Below are 17020 nucleotides of genomic sequence, written 5' to 3'. Positions count from 1 at the left end.
AGTCTTGATAAACGAGACTTTTGTCCAATCGGGGTCTGTTGTTGGTTTTCATGTTGATCACCATACTTCGCTTCTACCCTTACATCATTTACACATATTATGGTATAAATGTGTTATACACATGCATGTGTGGCAAAAACATACGAACAAAATATGATTACCAAACAAAATTACTAATGACAAATTACTAACAAAATAAAAACTAATATAGTTTTACTTGATCGGCTATCTACTGAGGACCTCACAATGACACGGGCTGGGGAGTCTACGTCGTGCGGATCCCTAACATTAGTCACCTCCGGCTTGGAGGTGACATGTCTCAAGCCCAAAAGCACACGAACCCGGGCCTCATACGCCGCCATCTGCTGAGCAATCTGTGCAGCCATCTGGGCGGTAACCTGCTAGGTCACCTCCGCATTAATCTCAACCCTCTGCTGGCTAACTGTGCAGCCATATGTGTCCTATGCTGCTCCCTTTCAACTTTGAGTGCTCTTTCAATCATTTGCGAGATATTCGAGCTTCTGGGGTTCTGTGAACGTGCTTGGGACGATGTATAATACGAGTGGATGTAGTTGTGCGCAGGGAGAATATTCTTACTAACCCTTCGAACACGACCCACATATTCAGGCTTAGAGCCATACGCCTGGGCGTATGCGTCGTTCGGTGCCCACTGAATAGTCTTAGAGGGCCCATCTACCAATTATGTAAGATCATTTTCCAATAGCTCCTTCATCCTTACCTATATGTTACATTACACCCAATCATTGTTATTTAAGTGTTAATCCTAAATAAGTTTTCTATACGCAAATAAAAATGAAAGATAAATGGTGTAAGCAACATACAACTCTCTCCTCGACCTTCCGATTTGGATAGCTACCGTCTTTCTTTCAGTGGGTCTTGATGTAAGCCTTCGCTCGCGTAGGAGCCCTGCCCGAAATAAGTACCTGCAATTAAAAACCCACAACACAAACATATGTTAGTATGCATATTAATGATGACATAGACATTTATATAAATGGTAAATGACAAACATACCTCTTCATTTGATAACATTGAGAAGCTCTGCGAGCCGGTGCAATGTGGTGTGTTATTCAATGCTCATGTCTCTCTCATATGCTGAGCATAGTCCTAAGCGTACACAACATATATACATTATTAATATGTGAACCATCTTCACAATATTTACAATTACTGAAACTACATAATTGAAATTAACTTAGTGACCTACTTGAGAGGATGGATCACACTATTTTTCCAACAATATCCATGTCTGCGCTATTGTACCCTCGAAGGTACTCCCACATCCTCCGCTTCACTATCACAGGAGTCTCACCGCGCTAAATATCGAGTTTCTTTTTCAAGTCATGTCTCCAACGCCTTAGCTTCTCGCCCATGTCACAGAATGCGTCCTTTTTTATTGCCTCAATGTCCAAGCCAGACGGGATATAGAACTGTGTCTGCATAAGTTACATGTTAAGAAATTAGGAACCCTACATTATATTTTCACCATCAACTAATCGTTTCACAAAATAAGTAAAATAGCTGCTATATATGTACATATAATTGTAAATTAAAAATATCGTAACGTTTCACATATCATCAATGAGCTCTATAAATCCTCCTTCGTGTTGACTAGTACCTTCTTCTAGTCGTCAGATATCCTGAGGAAAGCCCCACTCCTGACACTCTTGCCCATCACCCGTCTTAATTTCGATCGGCATTGTCCTATTGGCTGCCATGATCCATTATACTCCATCACGATCATTTTTCTGGGGGGATGTCCCACAACTTGCGCGACTTATGTACAATACTTTAATTTTCTCCTGCGAATCTACATTGGTGTTTAACACACAAAAATGAGTACCAAAAAATGGACCAAAGAAATTGAGGTTGGACCACAGAAAAATAGCGTATATCCAAAGTTGAAAAATTAAGAAAGGAATTATTTGAAAATTAAAGCATACTGGATAATTTGAATATTGGTGAAGAGATTCAATGTATATAACAAAGCAGTCCATTCATCTTGGTTGAGACATTTTTATCAAACAACTGCAAGAAATATTGAGCTTACTTCACATGTGTTATATATAAAAGCACACGAGTGAAAGCACTGAACCTGGTGAACATCGAAATAGAGTATGCTCATCTTGAAGCTTAAGTTGCTGGTAGTAAGAGGGCGAACCGACGCTAATCTACCTAAGATCCCGCAGCAAAGGCGGCTAAAGCAAGTTGAGCCATCCAAAGGCTATTAGAAAATTTATTAGAGAAAGCCTCGACATGTGGTGAGGTCTAGTGGTTATGATCAATGACAATGTGATAAGAAATTCCTTTAAGGTAGGGTCACTTTATATATCTTTTCCTGACGGATAAACTTTAAATCTGTGTAACGCACTCTCACCCCACTAGTCGGTTAATTTTGTCTTTCGCTAGGAGTATGGCTCCAATGAGTTGATTCACCCAAGGGATTTGATTTTTAGACCAGATGGTTATGCTACCAAAGTCCAAGACCATCACTACTTGACCCAACAACCCCTTGGACCTATCATTCTAATAGTCATACCTGAAATCACGAAAAAGGAAAATAACCGAGTCAACAAACCAGGAAAAAGGAAGCTAGCCATTAATGACCCTCTATCTAAGGAAAGACAGCTCATAAAATGAATGAAACTAGCGGTTCTAAAGGGAAATATAATCATGGAATTCAATGGATCCGGATCTCCTCCCTAGTGGGAAATATGAGTGTCATATTTCTCATTCCTGGCCCTTAGATTAATCTAAGGGTTCACAATATCTCAATATCAAAATCCTAAAATAAACACAACTACACTTAATTATATATCAAATTTAAATTAAAAATTTAATTATTATTATTTTTTTTTCAAGGAAAAGCCACCAAGGAGGTGGCACCACGGCAAGCCACCACCCCCGCCCATCTGGGGGTGGCGCGAGGCCACCCCATGGGTGGCTGGGGTGGCGCTATGGGGTGGCCATGCTCCACCCCTAGCCACGCATGGGTCTCCAACTTAAGCAAAAGTCATGGCTACCCACTTGGCCTTCCTTCTCAGATCCGAGATTCAGGCCCCACAATCGGCCATTTGAGCAGAATCAATGCATGTCCAACTGGATTTTCTTCAAAACCCAGATCCCAAATCCCCAGAGCAGCATCAGAAGCCAATCCAAGACCCTCCCGCATACAGTGAAAGTACTTTATCTGAGCCCAAGAGTAATACCAAGACCCTCCCGCTTGCACTTGTGTTTGGTCTATCGTACTTTCAGAACATTGCCTTCAACATCTACAATAAGAAAGTACTGAACCTTTCCCATTCCCATGGCTCCTTGCCTCTTTTCAGCTGTTTGTTGTTAGACTAATTTTTAGCATTAGGAGAAGATGTCTCTCTATCTTAAATCAACATTCTCAATCAAAGCTATTGCTATAACATTTTATTGTAATGAATAATATCTTCCTATTACATTGCGTTAAGCAGGTGTTAGTAGTAGCCTTGGGCTATTGGTTCTACTTCTTGGTGGGTGGTGGTCATACAAAGTAATAAAGAAAAGGAGAAGGATTAAATAGAAGAACAAGTTTTTTCAAAAGAAATGGTGGTTTATTAATTATTACAACAACAATTATCTTCAAATGAAGCCAATGTTGATACCACCAAATTGTTTAATTCAAAAGATTTGGAGAAGGCCACTGATCGTTTTAATGTAAATAAAATACTTGGTCAAGGAGGATAAGACACTGTTTACACAGGTATGTTGGCAAATGGTAGAATCGTTACTGTGAAAAAGTCCGGAGTAATTGATGAAGCAAAACTTGAAGAATTTATTAATGAAGTTGTCATTCTTTCACAAATTAACCACATGAATGTTGTTAAGCTAATTGGTTGTTGTTTGGAAACTGAAGTTCCTTTGCTAGTTTATGAATACATTCCCAATGAAACTCTCTTCCAATATGTCAATGGCCAAACTGAAGAGTTTCCACTGACATGGGATATGCGCTTACGAATTGCAACTGAAGTAGCAGAGCTCTTTTCTACTTATACTCAGCAGCTTCCTCGCCCATTTATCATCAAGACATTAAGTCTACAAACATACTCTTAGATGATAAGTACAAAGCTAAAGTAGCTGACTTTGGGACATCAAGATCCATCACTGTTGATCAAACTCACTTAACTATACTAGTGCATGACACTTTTAGATATTTGGACCCTGAGTATTTCCAGTCAAGTTAGTTTACAAAAAAGAGTGATGTTTATAGTTTCGATGTTGTCCTTGCTAAGCTATTAATTGACGAAAAAGCGATCTCTTCAACAAGAACACATGAACTCATAAGTTTAGTCACATATTTCATTCAATCAGTGGAGGAGAACAATTTGTTTGATATTATTGATAGTCGAGTTTTGAAGGAAGGTAAGAAAGAAGATATTATTGTGGTCGCGAATCTTGCGAAAAGGTGCTTGGACTTAAACGGAAAGAAACGGCCTACAATGAAAGAAGTCGTAATAGAGTTGGAGATGGTACAAATGCCACAAAAAACTCCTAACCTTCAACAAAACTATGAAGAGCTTGAATATGATCGAGCAGAAGTGTACGAGCCATGGGATGCTGAACCCAAATCGACAATGTCAACCTCATCTATAGACGCCCAACCATTATTACATTCTCAATCTGCATGAATCAGTATTTGTTTGATGCCATTTTATAGGCTAAATAATTTTCTGTTTACGTTGTAATTTCAAAATCATCTGCGAACATGGATTAACCATATCCAATTCTATTGATAGTATAAGATAGCAGAAAGCTCCATGTTCAAGGATCTATTTTTGTTGTTGGTGATACATTGAATAGTCACCCTAGCAATGGACTCGCATATCACAACCACATTTATAAGATAAGCAAATCAATGATATTTTTCATGTGGAAACTATACACTCTTTTGGTCATTAATGTGACACCTTATTGGAATCCATGCTACCATTTTGGGCCAAGAGCCTCCCCCATTAAAAGGGGCACACATGTAACGCTCCCAAAATGAATTAGCTATGGTCATTAATTGGAGGTAATTTGAAGTGCTACTTGTAGTGTTTCCAAATTAATTAACTTGATGAATTACCTATACACACATATATACAAATAGAAAAACATAAAAGTTTATTGTGCTGTTAATTGGCGAAAAAGTGATCTATTCAACAAAGACACAAGAAGTCAAAAGTCTAGCAACATATTTCATTCAATCGTTGGAAGAGAACAATTTGTTTGAAATTCTTAGTAGTCGAATTTTGAGAGAAGGCAAAAAAGAAAATATCATTGCAGTCACGCACCTTGCGAAAAGGTGCTAACTTAAATGGGAAGAAATGGCCAAAAGTGAAAGAAGTTGCAATAAAGTTGAAGGCAGTTTAAATGCTGCAAAAAGCTTCTAACCTTCAGCCAAACTATGAAGAGATTGAATATGTTTGAGCATAAATATACGAGCCATGGGATGATGTTCTAACATCAACAATGTCAAACTCATATGTAGACGGCCCAACCATTATTAAATTTTCAATCAATATAAATCAGTATTTGTTTAATGTAATGTTCTAGGCTACATCGCTTTATTTGGTACCACAACCATTATTAGACCCCAATTTCATTATCCTAAGTTGCTTACCATATTTATGGGCACACAAACAACCGATCATTGTACATAAATTTAGTAAAATTCCAACAAAATATTACTTTTTTCAAATATATATATATATATTGAATTAAAAACAAAAGTTTACAAAGTGTAGGCGTCCAAAGCCCATTTACAGGGCAATGATAATTACTTGAACTTGCTCTATCTTTTTCTTCTTGTATATATTGTCACACAAAATTGGCAAGCACTCTTACTCCCACCGCCATCCGAAACTCACCCAATTTAGAACCAAGTCTGATGCAAAGTAGATCAACATCTCTTAGTAACCAGGTTAGCATGTCCACACATCATGTGTTCATCTTCATGCTCCCCGCACCAAGCTATGTACCCATTCAACAAAACTAGCTTCTAACAATCTAGTGTCTTGGATCACTCTTATGTGACTTAATATAAATAGATAAACACCCTAGCTTGAGCTAAGAACTAAATTTCTATAATACAATTATTTTACATGTGGTTCCAATAAACCCTTGGATCACTTGTAAAAAATAAATCTAAGAATTGGGTCAGAGTGCCATGTCAATATTGTAAGATAGTTATGAGATAAAAATGTAATTTCAAGCATTACTCGTCCATTAAAACATACAACAACCTGCCCTACCAATTGCAATCTAAATAACACAAGAATTACAGATCCCATGCTCAAGGAAATGAGGTCCTCACTTTTGGTTAAATACATCACACACCACTACCATAATTGCAGGAAAATAAACCATTCACCGGTCCTTCAATACGGACCAAAAAGTTCAAACCAGCACCACAATCGTGCTTAAACCTAGATAGAGAGGTTTTCTGGATATTCTCCTTATTTCTTGCAGTATTTCATCCCATCATCATGACAGAGTGAACCCTACATATATCAAACACCTACAGCAAATCCATACCAAACGCCTATAACTTTTCTCGACATAATCTTTGGAAATTACAACTAAGCTCCACAAAGAAAATCCATAACCAAGCCTTCCAATTCGAGCAGCAATCACTAAAATTCAACCATCACCACCAACACCTAAATTGAATTGCCAATTACATAGAAGAGAAGATGACACAATTTTTTATTTATTTATTTTTCTAATAATTGTAAGATACACAAGCACTCGGTGGGACTTGAACTCATGGTTCACCCTCCACCTTGCTACAGAGGGAGGAAGTACCATTTGAGTAAGGAGATAATTATCTTGAGAAACATTATCAAATGTGGATATCCATGTGCATTTTATAATGTGACAGATATCTGAGACAGTTTCCACACCAGTTAGATGCTTAGAGACAAGTTTACCTAAGTTGATAATTAAACATCCACCGAATCAAAGATCAACCAAAACGCAGAGAATTAAAGGTGTGCTTCAAAGACGAAGAGAATTCTCTTCAGATCAACAGCATACTAGGGCCAAAACCAATGCTGACATTATTTCCAAGCAAAATAGAGGATTGATAAACGTAAAAATAAAAACTAATTTATATTCATAATCCCTCACTCAACTAAGCCAAAAATACAACCATCTATCCTTAAGACTTCACTTTTACTCTACTCGAAATCATAAGGCATATCCAAAAACAATATAAAAGGAAAACAGTACCGATTCCGGAGTGAATTTTCTTTTCCTTTTCCCAGCAACCAAACGGAGGACAACCCTCTTTACATAAACCCAATAAACACCGAAGTGCGACTAAAAGAAGGTGCCGATCAGCCACATACATATTAATTTCCCGGTTCTTTTGATCAATTTCTCAGCAACTAACCAGAGCTTAATTCTAAAATTAAAAAAAAAAAAATCTAAAACCCTAAAAACCACAAAAAGGAGCCAATCAATCATTCCGCATAGTCGAAACCTCATATAATTTCTAGTTCAACCATATAAGAAAAGATCCAACCAGTCAAACACATCGTTCCTAATATGCACGTTCCACGTTTAACACAGGAGGATTCTGACGGAGACAAAAAAACCTAGAAAATAAGGGCATACATGATGATGAAGAAAAGTTTCAGTTAATGTCGGAGTCGTCGAAGTCGTCCTCGAAGGAGTTGAAGAAATCGGCGTCGGCGACCTTGTTGTCGACAGAGATTACGCCTTCGCCGTAGATCTCAAGAGGGTCCACGTCGTCAACGTCCATCGCCATCGTCGACGGCTGGTCGTCCATGTCTCCGAAGAAATCCATGGGCATCGGCCTCGTCTATGTCTCTCTCTGTCTCAGGTCCTCCTTATCTGGTGGATACGATTCAAGACTTTTAGGGCTTAAGAGGCGATTCGCTAAACGGTGCCGTTTGTATGTCGAAGAGACGTGGTCGTTTCTTGAACGTATTAAAAGCAACCGCCACTGGTTTTTTTTTTTTTTTCTTGGTGTGTGCGTGTTAATCGCCACCGTTTGTGTGTTATGAGGGTGAGATTATATAAATTGTAATGTTTTAGATGAAAACATATATTTTTTTCTAAATAAAAAGGAAGGCCAGAGAAACTAACTATATGTATTTTTTGAATGTGACCAAAATAGTCCTTGCTTACCAGAAGTTACACAAAAAAAAGGCCTAAACGATGAGAACCGGCAGTAAGACACTCCCTCAAGTTCGACTGACCTATAAAGTGACCTAACCCTATCAGAATATTAATGAAATTCAAGACGGCAAATACTAATATTTTCATCATAGATTCCCACAAAAATTAATCCCGCCAATGAAAAAAAACAGATCAAGAGAGGGGTTACCCAAAATTATCTATTGAGCATTTGTGGTGTGATTCGTTTGGTCTTGTTTATGTAGGCTTAATTACTAACGCTAAAGGAAAATAAAAGGGATAAATAAAATAAAACACAAGAATTAATGTGGTTGATCTATCATTTATTTATTATGTCAAAAAAAATTATTTATTCATTTATTTTATTTTTAGCTAACATTTTCCTGCTAGGCTGCTACTCTTTGGGACTAGTAAGGGAAACTAGTCCATACTCCAAAAATGATGGAAGTTGAATGGAGGAGAAGAAACTAAAGGACGTGGCCAAATGGAAGCCCAGCTCCTCACACACCACCCCTGCTCCATCTTCACGCATCCTCGACCTCCTTATCGCTATCCAACGCGACCCAAAACCCCTTATCCGGCCTCTCATTCTCGCCGCTCGTTCTCTACCAGTACCGTCCCTGGAACTCCAATGCCGAAACCGCCCGTTCCTCACAGGGATTCAACTTCGAGGATGACAAAGACGAAGGAGAAGACCAAGATTCTGAATTTGGCGTTGGAGGAAGCAGAGGCAGAAAGAAGAAGAAGGAGAAGAGGCGGTGGTGGTCCGACGAGTCTTCTTCCTCGCCGGAGATGGAGGAAGGGTCTGGTGGGATCTTCGAGGAAGTCTTTGACAGTTTCTGGATTTTCAAGGTACAATTTTGATATTGCAAGTTCTTACCCTTCAATTTAGCTTCTCTAGTAGTGTTTAGCAAAACGCTGGGACATAGATTTAGGACATTACTGGGGCAGCTATTATCTTTTCTACTACAAGATTTGGGTACTCGAATGCGCTAAATATTTTGATATTGAGTATGCTTTATATGTCGGTTATATTCTAAAATATGTGATAAGATTGGTGGAGTTGATCTTCTGTGCAATTGTTAGCTGAGGGCACTCAGCAATGCAAGGCATCGTGGTGGGGATTGCCTCAGCTGAGGCAAACTATCAAGTGCCTTGGTTAAGAGAGAACTTTGGTTTTTGTTCTATTTCATTGGATACCTCAGCCACCATTCTCACAATTTGTTGAAGGGAAAACATGTTTATTAACGAGAGAGGTTTTTAAAACTGGCCGGTGGATTTATCAACTTGTTTAATGAAGAGAAATTTACAGAACACTATGATTATTAGGTCTTAAAGAAGTTTGCTGCCTATTTAAATTCCTACATTTTTCTTGGTTATGTTGAAGAATCAGTGCCTTGTTTCGCCTACACAAGCAGGTGTCTGGATTGTCGAGCAATACTCTGTCCTTTACCTTGGTGCTGTCTATTGTCTTTGATAACACCAGCTTAGCTTATTTTAATGATGCCCTTTAGGTGCTTTGGGTTTATTTTTCTCTGTATAGCTTTTGTGCAGCAGACTACCTGACTAGTACTTCATTTATTCTGCTGATTGAAATTTAGTCAATGACGAATCCCTTGTTAATCAAATGGACAGTCTTTTTTACTACACCACTAGTTTCTAGTTCTTCTTGTACTTCCTATTTGTTATTAATATCATTTATGCAATATATTTTTCCACGAGTGAAGTATGTAATATTGTTGCTTTCCAGTATATAAGCATTTTGATAGAATGAACTCTCAACAAGGATCTATTATGACATTTCAATGACTAAAATTTAGTTACCATTGTCCAAGACAGATATTCACCATGCAATAATATTTTCTGAGAGCGAAATTTGTACTGGTTCACTCCTGCTTCAGGCTTTACTTCGTCCGATGGGTTTAACATTTCAATAAATTTGTTTTTGGTCAGTGCAGGTGTTCAGATCCTATGGCTGGACACTTCCACCCATTATCTTATCTTGGCTGCTAGCTTCAGGCCCAAAAGCTGTTCTTATGGCATTAGTGCTTCCCCTTGGTCAGTCAGTCGTGTCTCTGGCATTTGAGAAGTTGTGGGGGAGGAAACGAAGCAGGCCAAAACGCAAGTCCAGGATGAGGAGGAAACCATCTGCCAGCACTGTGAGTAGTGTTGAAACTGATGCAGAAGAACAAGATGAAAGTTGAGAAACCAGAAAGGGAAAGATGGGATATCAATCGTGGGTAGCAGGAAATGATGGTCCGGTTTCTAATGGTGGCCAAGATGCACCAAATTTTGGTGGTTGGGATGACCTAGATAGATCTGGATTTGCACGGAGAGCATACCGAATGTCTGGAGGGTCACGGCAGACAACAACGGAGAAGGGAAAGTTGAGTCGCAGGGAGAGAAAAAGTGACACACCTCTGCTCTTGAGATTGTTGATTGCTGTTTTCCCATTTTTGGGTTCTTGGACTAAGATGCTGTAGTGATTCCTACTAAGCATCCTTGCACTCGAGCATGGATTTGATTTGTTTTGCCTGCAAGTACTGAGATTGAGTCACTGAATTTAGGGGCCAATTGGTTCCTCTTCTTACTTATCTGCTTCCAAGTTGAATCAGTTAAGCGAAGGTCAAGAAATCAAAATTCATTGGAGCCAATTTGCGTATCTAACATCCTAATGATGGGTTTTGGTGATCGAGCCAATCTGTTCCTGTGAGGTGATGGGGCTTTCTCTGAAGGTTCTTTTGTTAATCTCATTGCAGATAGTCCAACCATAATCTCCTATGATCCGTTACAATTTGGTTCCGTACATGGTGTAGAATTTGACATTTACTTTAAAAAGAAAAAGTGATGGTGGAACAAAGGTAAATTAGAGTTGCTCAAGCACTTCATATATAGCTTACATATATTTATAGCTTTTGTTTCTCTTCTGTTTCTCTGTTTTTATTTATTTTTTTTTTTTATTTTATTGGAAAATTCTATTTAACCCCCTAAAGTAATACATAACTTTGCTCATATTACCCATTAATAAATTCAATCCACATATCACAATCATTCACTATATAAAGCACTCTCATTAAACTTTTCATTTAATCATCAAGGCAGCTAAATTTTCAATAATAAAAACTAGAATACAATTTGTGTCATCCTATGAAAAGCTGTGCCACTTATCACAGTGTTAGCCACCCTTAGATGCTACTTTTCACAATTTTAGCCACTCTAGAGTTTACATTCTTTTAGTTTCTGCTATTAGAAATTAGATATTAGATATGCGACATTTTCATTAATTGCTTATGTATTTTAGCTCGGAGCCACACTATTCAATCGTGTACATTTTTCCATTATCTCAAGAATGAGAAGATTGCGTAATACGATAAAAAAAAAAAAAAAAAAAAAGAATCAATGTGGAACTGACTCTCATTTAAAATAAAAAGAACCACAACAGTTCCAACAGATTGGTATCCATGGGAATAAGCATTCCTCAATATTGACTAGCTATTCTTTTTTTTTTTTCCTTAGATTATCACCAAACAAAGACTGCTTTTCCTTTTCTACCCTTGTTAAATTTATACTTTATAATTGAATGAACCCTCCCTAATTGAGTTAAAAGTACATTTTACAAAGAATTCCGTCATGTTCCCCAAAGCAATTTGCAATGTTAATATCCAAATATTTTGTCATCTCGCAAATAACTGGACTCTGTTCATAGCAAGCAAATGCAGGGTCCTGGAGGCAGCTACAAAATCCCTCCTCGTACTTGGGAAATGAGATGGGTAAAGGATGGTCAGGAATTACACCAACCTGTAAATAGACAAGTTGAAGGAAGCATAGAGAGAGAGAGAGAGAGATGGTCAGGAATTACACAAACCTGTAAAGAGACAAGTTGAAGGAACCATAGAGAGAGAGAGAGAGAGAGAGAGCAGTAACAGACCTTATCAATATCTGTGTGAACAGGTGTCTCATAACGAGCTATAGTAACAGCCAAGCCAGAGCCATCAGATAGCTCAAAAACCGATTGAATCTTGCTGCAGAGGGGGATAAATAACTTATGTCAGCCTCGTCAGGAATTTATGATCACATTCACATTTTGCTTATGAAGTAAAAGTCATTACCCTTTCCCATATGTGGGTTTTCCAAACAACACAGCACGTTTGTTGTCTTTCAGCGCACCAGCTAAAATTTCACTTGCACTGGCGGTTCCTTTGTTCACCTAATGGAAGCTCAGTAGAGGGTATTATCAGCCTTTTTTCACAATAAATTGGATGATTAAATGGTTAGAAGATAAAGTTCCAACCCACAAACGCACATACCCAAATGATACAAATGGAAAATTGAAAATAAGGGACTAGAAAAATCCAGAAATTAATTACAGTAATGGAAATGCATGACGAGATTCTATAGTAAAAGTATGGAAATTGGAAACCTACTGCTGGGAAGTGTGATATGTAGATAAGGCTTTTAGTTTGGACAATGGGTTTTTATTTTGGTTGATGGATTGTGTGGTCTTGTCTTCGTAAAATTCTAGGTTTGACCTTAGCATTGGAATTGTCTATTGGCAAAGCTACTTCAGTAAAGGGGGCATTTTGGGAGAGTCTATCCAAAAAAAGCCACGTATAGAAAGGAGTTATAGTTAGAAGCGGTCGAATGTCACTTTTTAAAGTTTGAAAGTATAAGTGCCAAAAGAATGTAAGTTCGAGGGGCTAAGTGTATTTTCCCATTAGACATAATATTTCAGATTTTTTTTTTCTTTTAATTAAAAAAGGGAAAGAAAGACAGAAAGAAAAATAAAAATAAAATAAATGGTAGCCCACTACTGAGCAGTGAACACACACAGAAGAAATTGAGAATATAAGCAAACCTTGGTACCATGACTCTGAAATTCCGTAAGTGTATAGCATATGCAGACATTTGCCAATATATCTCTCAAATTAAGGATTATCATGACACAGTTGTATTGTTGATAGACAAAAGTTTACCAGCGCGGCTAAGGGTTCTGAAGCTGCTATTGCACTGCTTCCATCTGTGTCATATATATCTCGAACACCACGACTGTCACAGATATACACAATCACACCTTTGTCCAACCTGAACGGCAGTAGGTAATATGAGAACTTGTTATGAATAAATTGGAACAGATGAAATGAAGTACCGACTTCATTTACTGAGGACTAAGAACCAGATAGCAAAAGGTGCTCCTAAAGATGTAATTACAGTCCAGTGATCCCCCGAAGTTTGAACTTCACAGAAAATAATCGCTTCTCAAATCTTTTAAATAAGTAACACATTCTACTAAGTGGTAATTGAAAAAGTTGCACAGTTATGATGCACCAACTGCATGCAAGAAGTCCTATCTTTTGACTAAAAGAGAAAAACAAACATACATTCACAGTGTGGATATACTGTGGAACTCATATATGTAAATGTTTGTTTATTGCATTGTCAAGGATGCGATTACGAGAAAAAATTGTAACCGAAAACTCAATAAATATGAAAGACATGAGTTAGCCAGGACACCATTAACTGTGCAGCCAAACTTCTCATCGTTCTTGTCCCCCATTATATTAGCGTCAGCAAAATAATACCAATTGATGTGGATAAGGCACCAGAAGGAAATTGAAAAGATGCAGGTTGTTTGTACGTGAGATATATGATGGCCAACTGTTCATAAAGTTAAAGAAGGGTTTGGATTTACCTGCCATGGATCCGTGGGTAGGTTATCTTCTTTGCGCCCCTTTGTGCTTTTGAGTTGATATTACCTATCAAAAAAAAAAAAAAAAAAAACCTCTCATGTATAGAGGATATTTGTAGTTTTTTTTTTTTCACCTCCATGAGTAGCACCACCCATTTTTGTCACCTACACTTCATATATTTGGTGCTTTGAGTTGGTTTAAGGACGAGGAGGGAACAAGTGATCCATATGTGGTCATGCAAATATTGGATGGACAGGTTGCCAAAAGCAAGGTCAAATGGGGGTAAGTTATTCATATTTTATGAATTTTTGGAAAACAAGAAACTTTAGATAATTCTTCATGGATCATGGCTGTTCCTTGCTTAAAAAATTTTGGTAATATTGTTGAAATGTTGTGCATTTGTATCTTTTGTATGTATATGTGATTTTACTGATATTGCTTCTCACTCGAACATATATAGTATCTAGAGTTTGTCTAATTTAAGTTAGACAAATATCTAGATAATGTTGGGAAATGCCACAGAGGTGATCAAGATTTTAGAAAGTTATGATTCACACTATATGCTGTTTTATGCAGTGTACGTGTTGCAAAAAGGTTTTATATTTTATATTTTATATTTTTATTTATTTAATTTTTAATGTTGATTTATTCTACTTAGATTCCTTTTATATCTGTGATTTCATACTGAAATTAAAGGGAGAGTGTGATTTTGCGGTTATATTCTCTCATTTACGTGTGTTCATTTTTATATCTTTTGAAAACCCTCATTACACCTTTTTGTAAGTTATAAGTCAAAAAAGCTTTCCTTCAATGCTATATATTTTTACCCTCTCATTTTAATAAGATTGGTTATTACTTATAAAAAAAATAAATTTTTACCCTTTCACTTGGTGATGGTGAAGGAACCGGAGGAATTTTGAAGCTTGTATAATTTCTATATTTTACTCATTTGCTATTGCTTATCAGAAATTTGTAAGGGCGCTTGTGGCTTTGTAAAATCAACTTGTAGATGGGAGTATATTCTTAACTACTGACAGAAGAATCAAACTAGCTCTTCACATTTGTCACTCCTTCGAATGTGTAAGAATATTGTAATAATTAGAGCCTTGAGTTGAAATACATGTTTCATGAGTTGTAACTCATGGGACATAAATGTCAAATTTAACAGATGTAGGAAAGTCGTGGAAGACTACTTTGGATTGAACGCTTACTTACGTTTGATTATATCTTCAAGTATTACATGATTACAGGACAAAAGAGCCTACATGGAATGAAGACTTCACTTTTAATATCAAGCAGCCTCCAACAAAACTTCTCCAGGTTTGTATCCGTGCTCATTGATAATATTATTTACCCATATAAAATGCACTTGACTACATATCTAACTCTCCACCAATATTTTTTTCTTATAATTATTCCCTTTCTTTTTAGCGAGTGTCTTAAACATGTGAAAATTAGAGGTGACAGAGTAACCACTCAAAAGAAGTGGAGTGTTTCTTTCTTTTAAGTGGTTGTCTGAAAAAGGATGACAGAATTACAGAAATGAGTTTTACGTTATCAAAAAAATCATCAAAGATTCTTTGTAACTAACAGTTCTTCCTCTTTGTTACAAAAAAAAAAAAACAGTTCTTCCTCTTTTAAGCTGTTCTCTTGAAAAAGAATGACAAAATTACAGCAATTGATCATATAGGAACAAAATCTAAAGATTTTTCCTTATAAAAAGTGATAGAAAACATATATTCTTTTAGCATTTCTTAATATTTGAAGCCTAGTAATAGAGTTTTTTTACATAATTCCTGTTTTTGCCTGATGAAAATCTCCCATATCATCCTTAATTTGATGCAATTGAGTTACTCATTTCAGGCCGTTGAGTTATTTTGTTATAGTTCATCTTTGAAACTTCAGAGGGATGAAAGAAACGTATTTTAGTATTTGTTATCCTTAGACAAAAGTTTCTGTCTTTTAAGTGACCCATTCTTGATGTGTTTCCTAATAAAAATTAAAACGAAGGTTTTGTTTGGTTCGCGAAATATGTAGTCCATTGAAAAAAGAATAGCTACTACTGAGAATAGAAGAGTATAAAATAAAATAGTTATTCATATTCCATAGTTTGGTAACAACACATATGCAAAAATTGGAATTAAATCAAAATTACAAAAAACCATTTTTTTTTCAAACTCATATTAAAAAAAAAAAACCTGAAATAAATTGGGGTGGTCGGCCACCCACAGAAGCTGCCACTTCGCGGCCACCCCCGACGACCCACGGGGTGGCTGCGACCACCCCAAAGGAGCTCCGGGGGTGGTTGCACCACCCCCAGACGTCTCGGGGGTGGTCCTCACAAATAAAAAATTATATGGGTATTTTTGAAAAATGTATTCCATTCCTTAAGGATTAGATTAGTGGCTTAACTAATCCTGTATGTGTGAGATTAGTAGTTCCATGAGTATAAACTATTCCCAGAAATAGTGTATAACCAAACAAAGGAATAGCTATACCGTAGGATTAGCTATTCCTTTCCCGGGTCTATTCCGCAAATCAAACGAGGCCTAAGTTTCTTTTTCATCTCTAGAAAATACTGTGTCAAAACTCGAAATTCTAGTTCTGCAACTTTGTTTTTTCCTGTGAAATTTGTCTTGAATCTTCATATCAGATAATTTAAATTCCATTCAGAATACCTATCTTGCAAACCGGGTTTGGCCTCTATTCTAAGGTAATTTACTAATTCACTTCTATTTTCTTGAACAAAAACTGTTAGACCAACTGATTTGGCTAGTGGTTATCCCTATTGAGTAGCTTAGTAGTGCATTTTTTATTTATTTTTTTAATTTTTTGTTTAAAATGTTGGGTTAAATTTGACATTAACATGTCTGAATGTAATTTCCTCTTATCAGATTTGCATTATTTGTTTGCATATGTGTCTCTTGTACTATGTTGTATATTGTTCACATAACGTTAAAAGTTTCAAGCTTAAATGGAGCAACTATTCTTGAGAAGTCATCTTTGAACAGAGACTTATTGGCCTGTTCATTACATCTGATATCCAATATTTCATAACATCAAGAATGGGGGTCTTAATATCAGCTTCACTGCTCGCTTTATATGCGTATGGGATGGTCAAACTTGAGGATCCTGCT

The 17020-nt window shown here is 36.9% G+C and overlaps 2 protein-coding genes, 1 long non-coding RNA gene and 1 pseudogene across 3 annotated transcripts in view; all 4 read left to right on the top strand.

Moving 5' to 3' along the window:
* The first annotated feature begins 3108 nt into the window (after nt 1-3108).
* Nucleotides 3109-4679, top strand: LOC132178333 (wall-associated receptor kinase-like 10; annotated as a pseudogene).
* A 3938-nt stretch (nt 4680-8617) lies between these two features.
* Nucleotides 8618-11118, top strand: LOC132177739 (uncharacterized). The gene is made up of 2 exons (XM_059590182.1): nt 8618-9048; nt 10155-11118. Exons 1-2 carry the CDS (start codon nt 8989-8991, stop codon nt 10398-10400), a joined length of 306 nt encoding a protein of 101 aa, XP_059446165.1. The 5' UTR covers nt 8618-8988; the 3' UTR covers nt 10401-11118.
* Nucleotides 11119-13820: 2702 nt separating this feature from the next.
* LOC132177740 (uncharacterized) lies at nt 13821-15206 on the top strand. Its single transcript, XR_009439794.1, has 3 exons — nt 13821-13902; nt 14095-14165; nt 15134-15206. It is a non-coding gene; the product is annotated as an uncharacterized LOC132177740 (long non-coding RNA).
* A 1543-nt stretch (nt 15207-16749) lies between these two features.
* Nucleotides 16750-17020, top strand: part of LOC132178332 (wall-associated receptor kinase-like 22) — a 2594-nt gene continuing 2323 nt past the window's right edge. The window contains exon 1 of the mRNA XM_059590780.1: nt 16750-16759. Coding sequence (XP_059446763.1) covers nt 16750-16759 — 10 coding nt within the window. The remainder of the gene's footprint in view (nt 16760-17020) is intronic.

The sequence above is a fragment of the Corylus avellana genome, chromosome ca4, assembly GCF_901000735.1.
Source record: "Corylus avellana chromosome ca4, CavTom2PMs-1.0".
Taxonomy (NCBI): domain Eukaryota; kingdom Viridiplantae; phylum Streptophyta; class Magnoliopsida; order Fagales; family Betulaceae; genus Corylus; species Corylus avellana.
Note: the sequence above shows the minus strand (reverse complement) of the source record. Positions and strands in the feature narration are given on the sequence as shown.

Bases quoted from the DNA above. Each gene is read 5' to 3' on its own strand.
- LOC132177739 (XM_059590182.1), top strand. From the start codon at position 8,989: ATGGAGGAAGGGTCTGGTGGGATCTTCGAGGAAGTCTTTGACAGTTTC. The intron at 9,049-10,154 runs GTACAATTTTGA...TGGTCAGTGCAG, and splicing joins ACAGTTTCTGGATTTTCAAG to GTGTTCAGATCCTATGGCTG.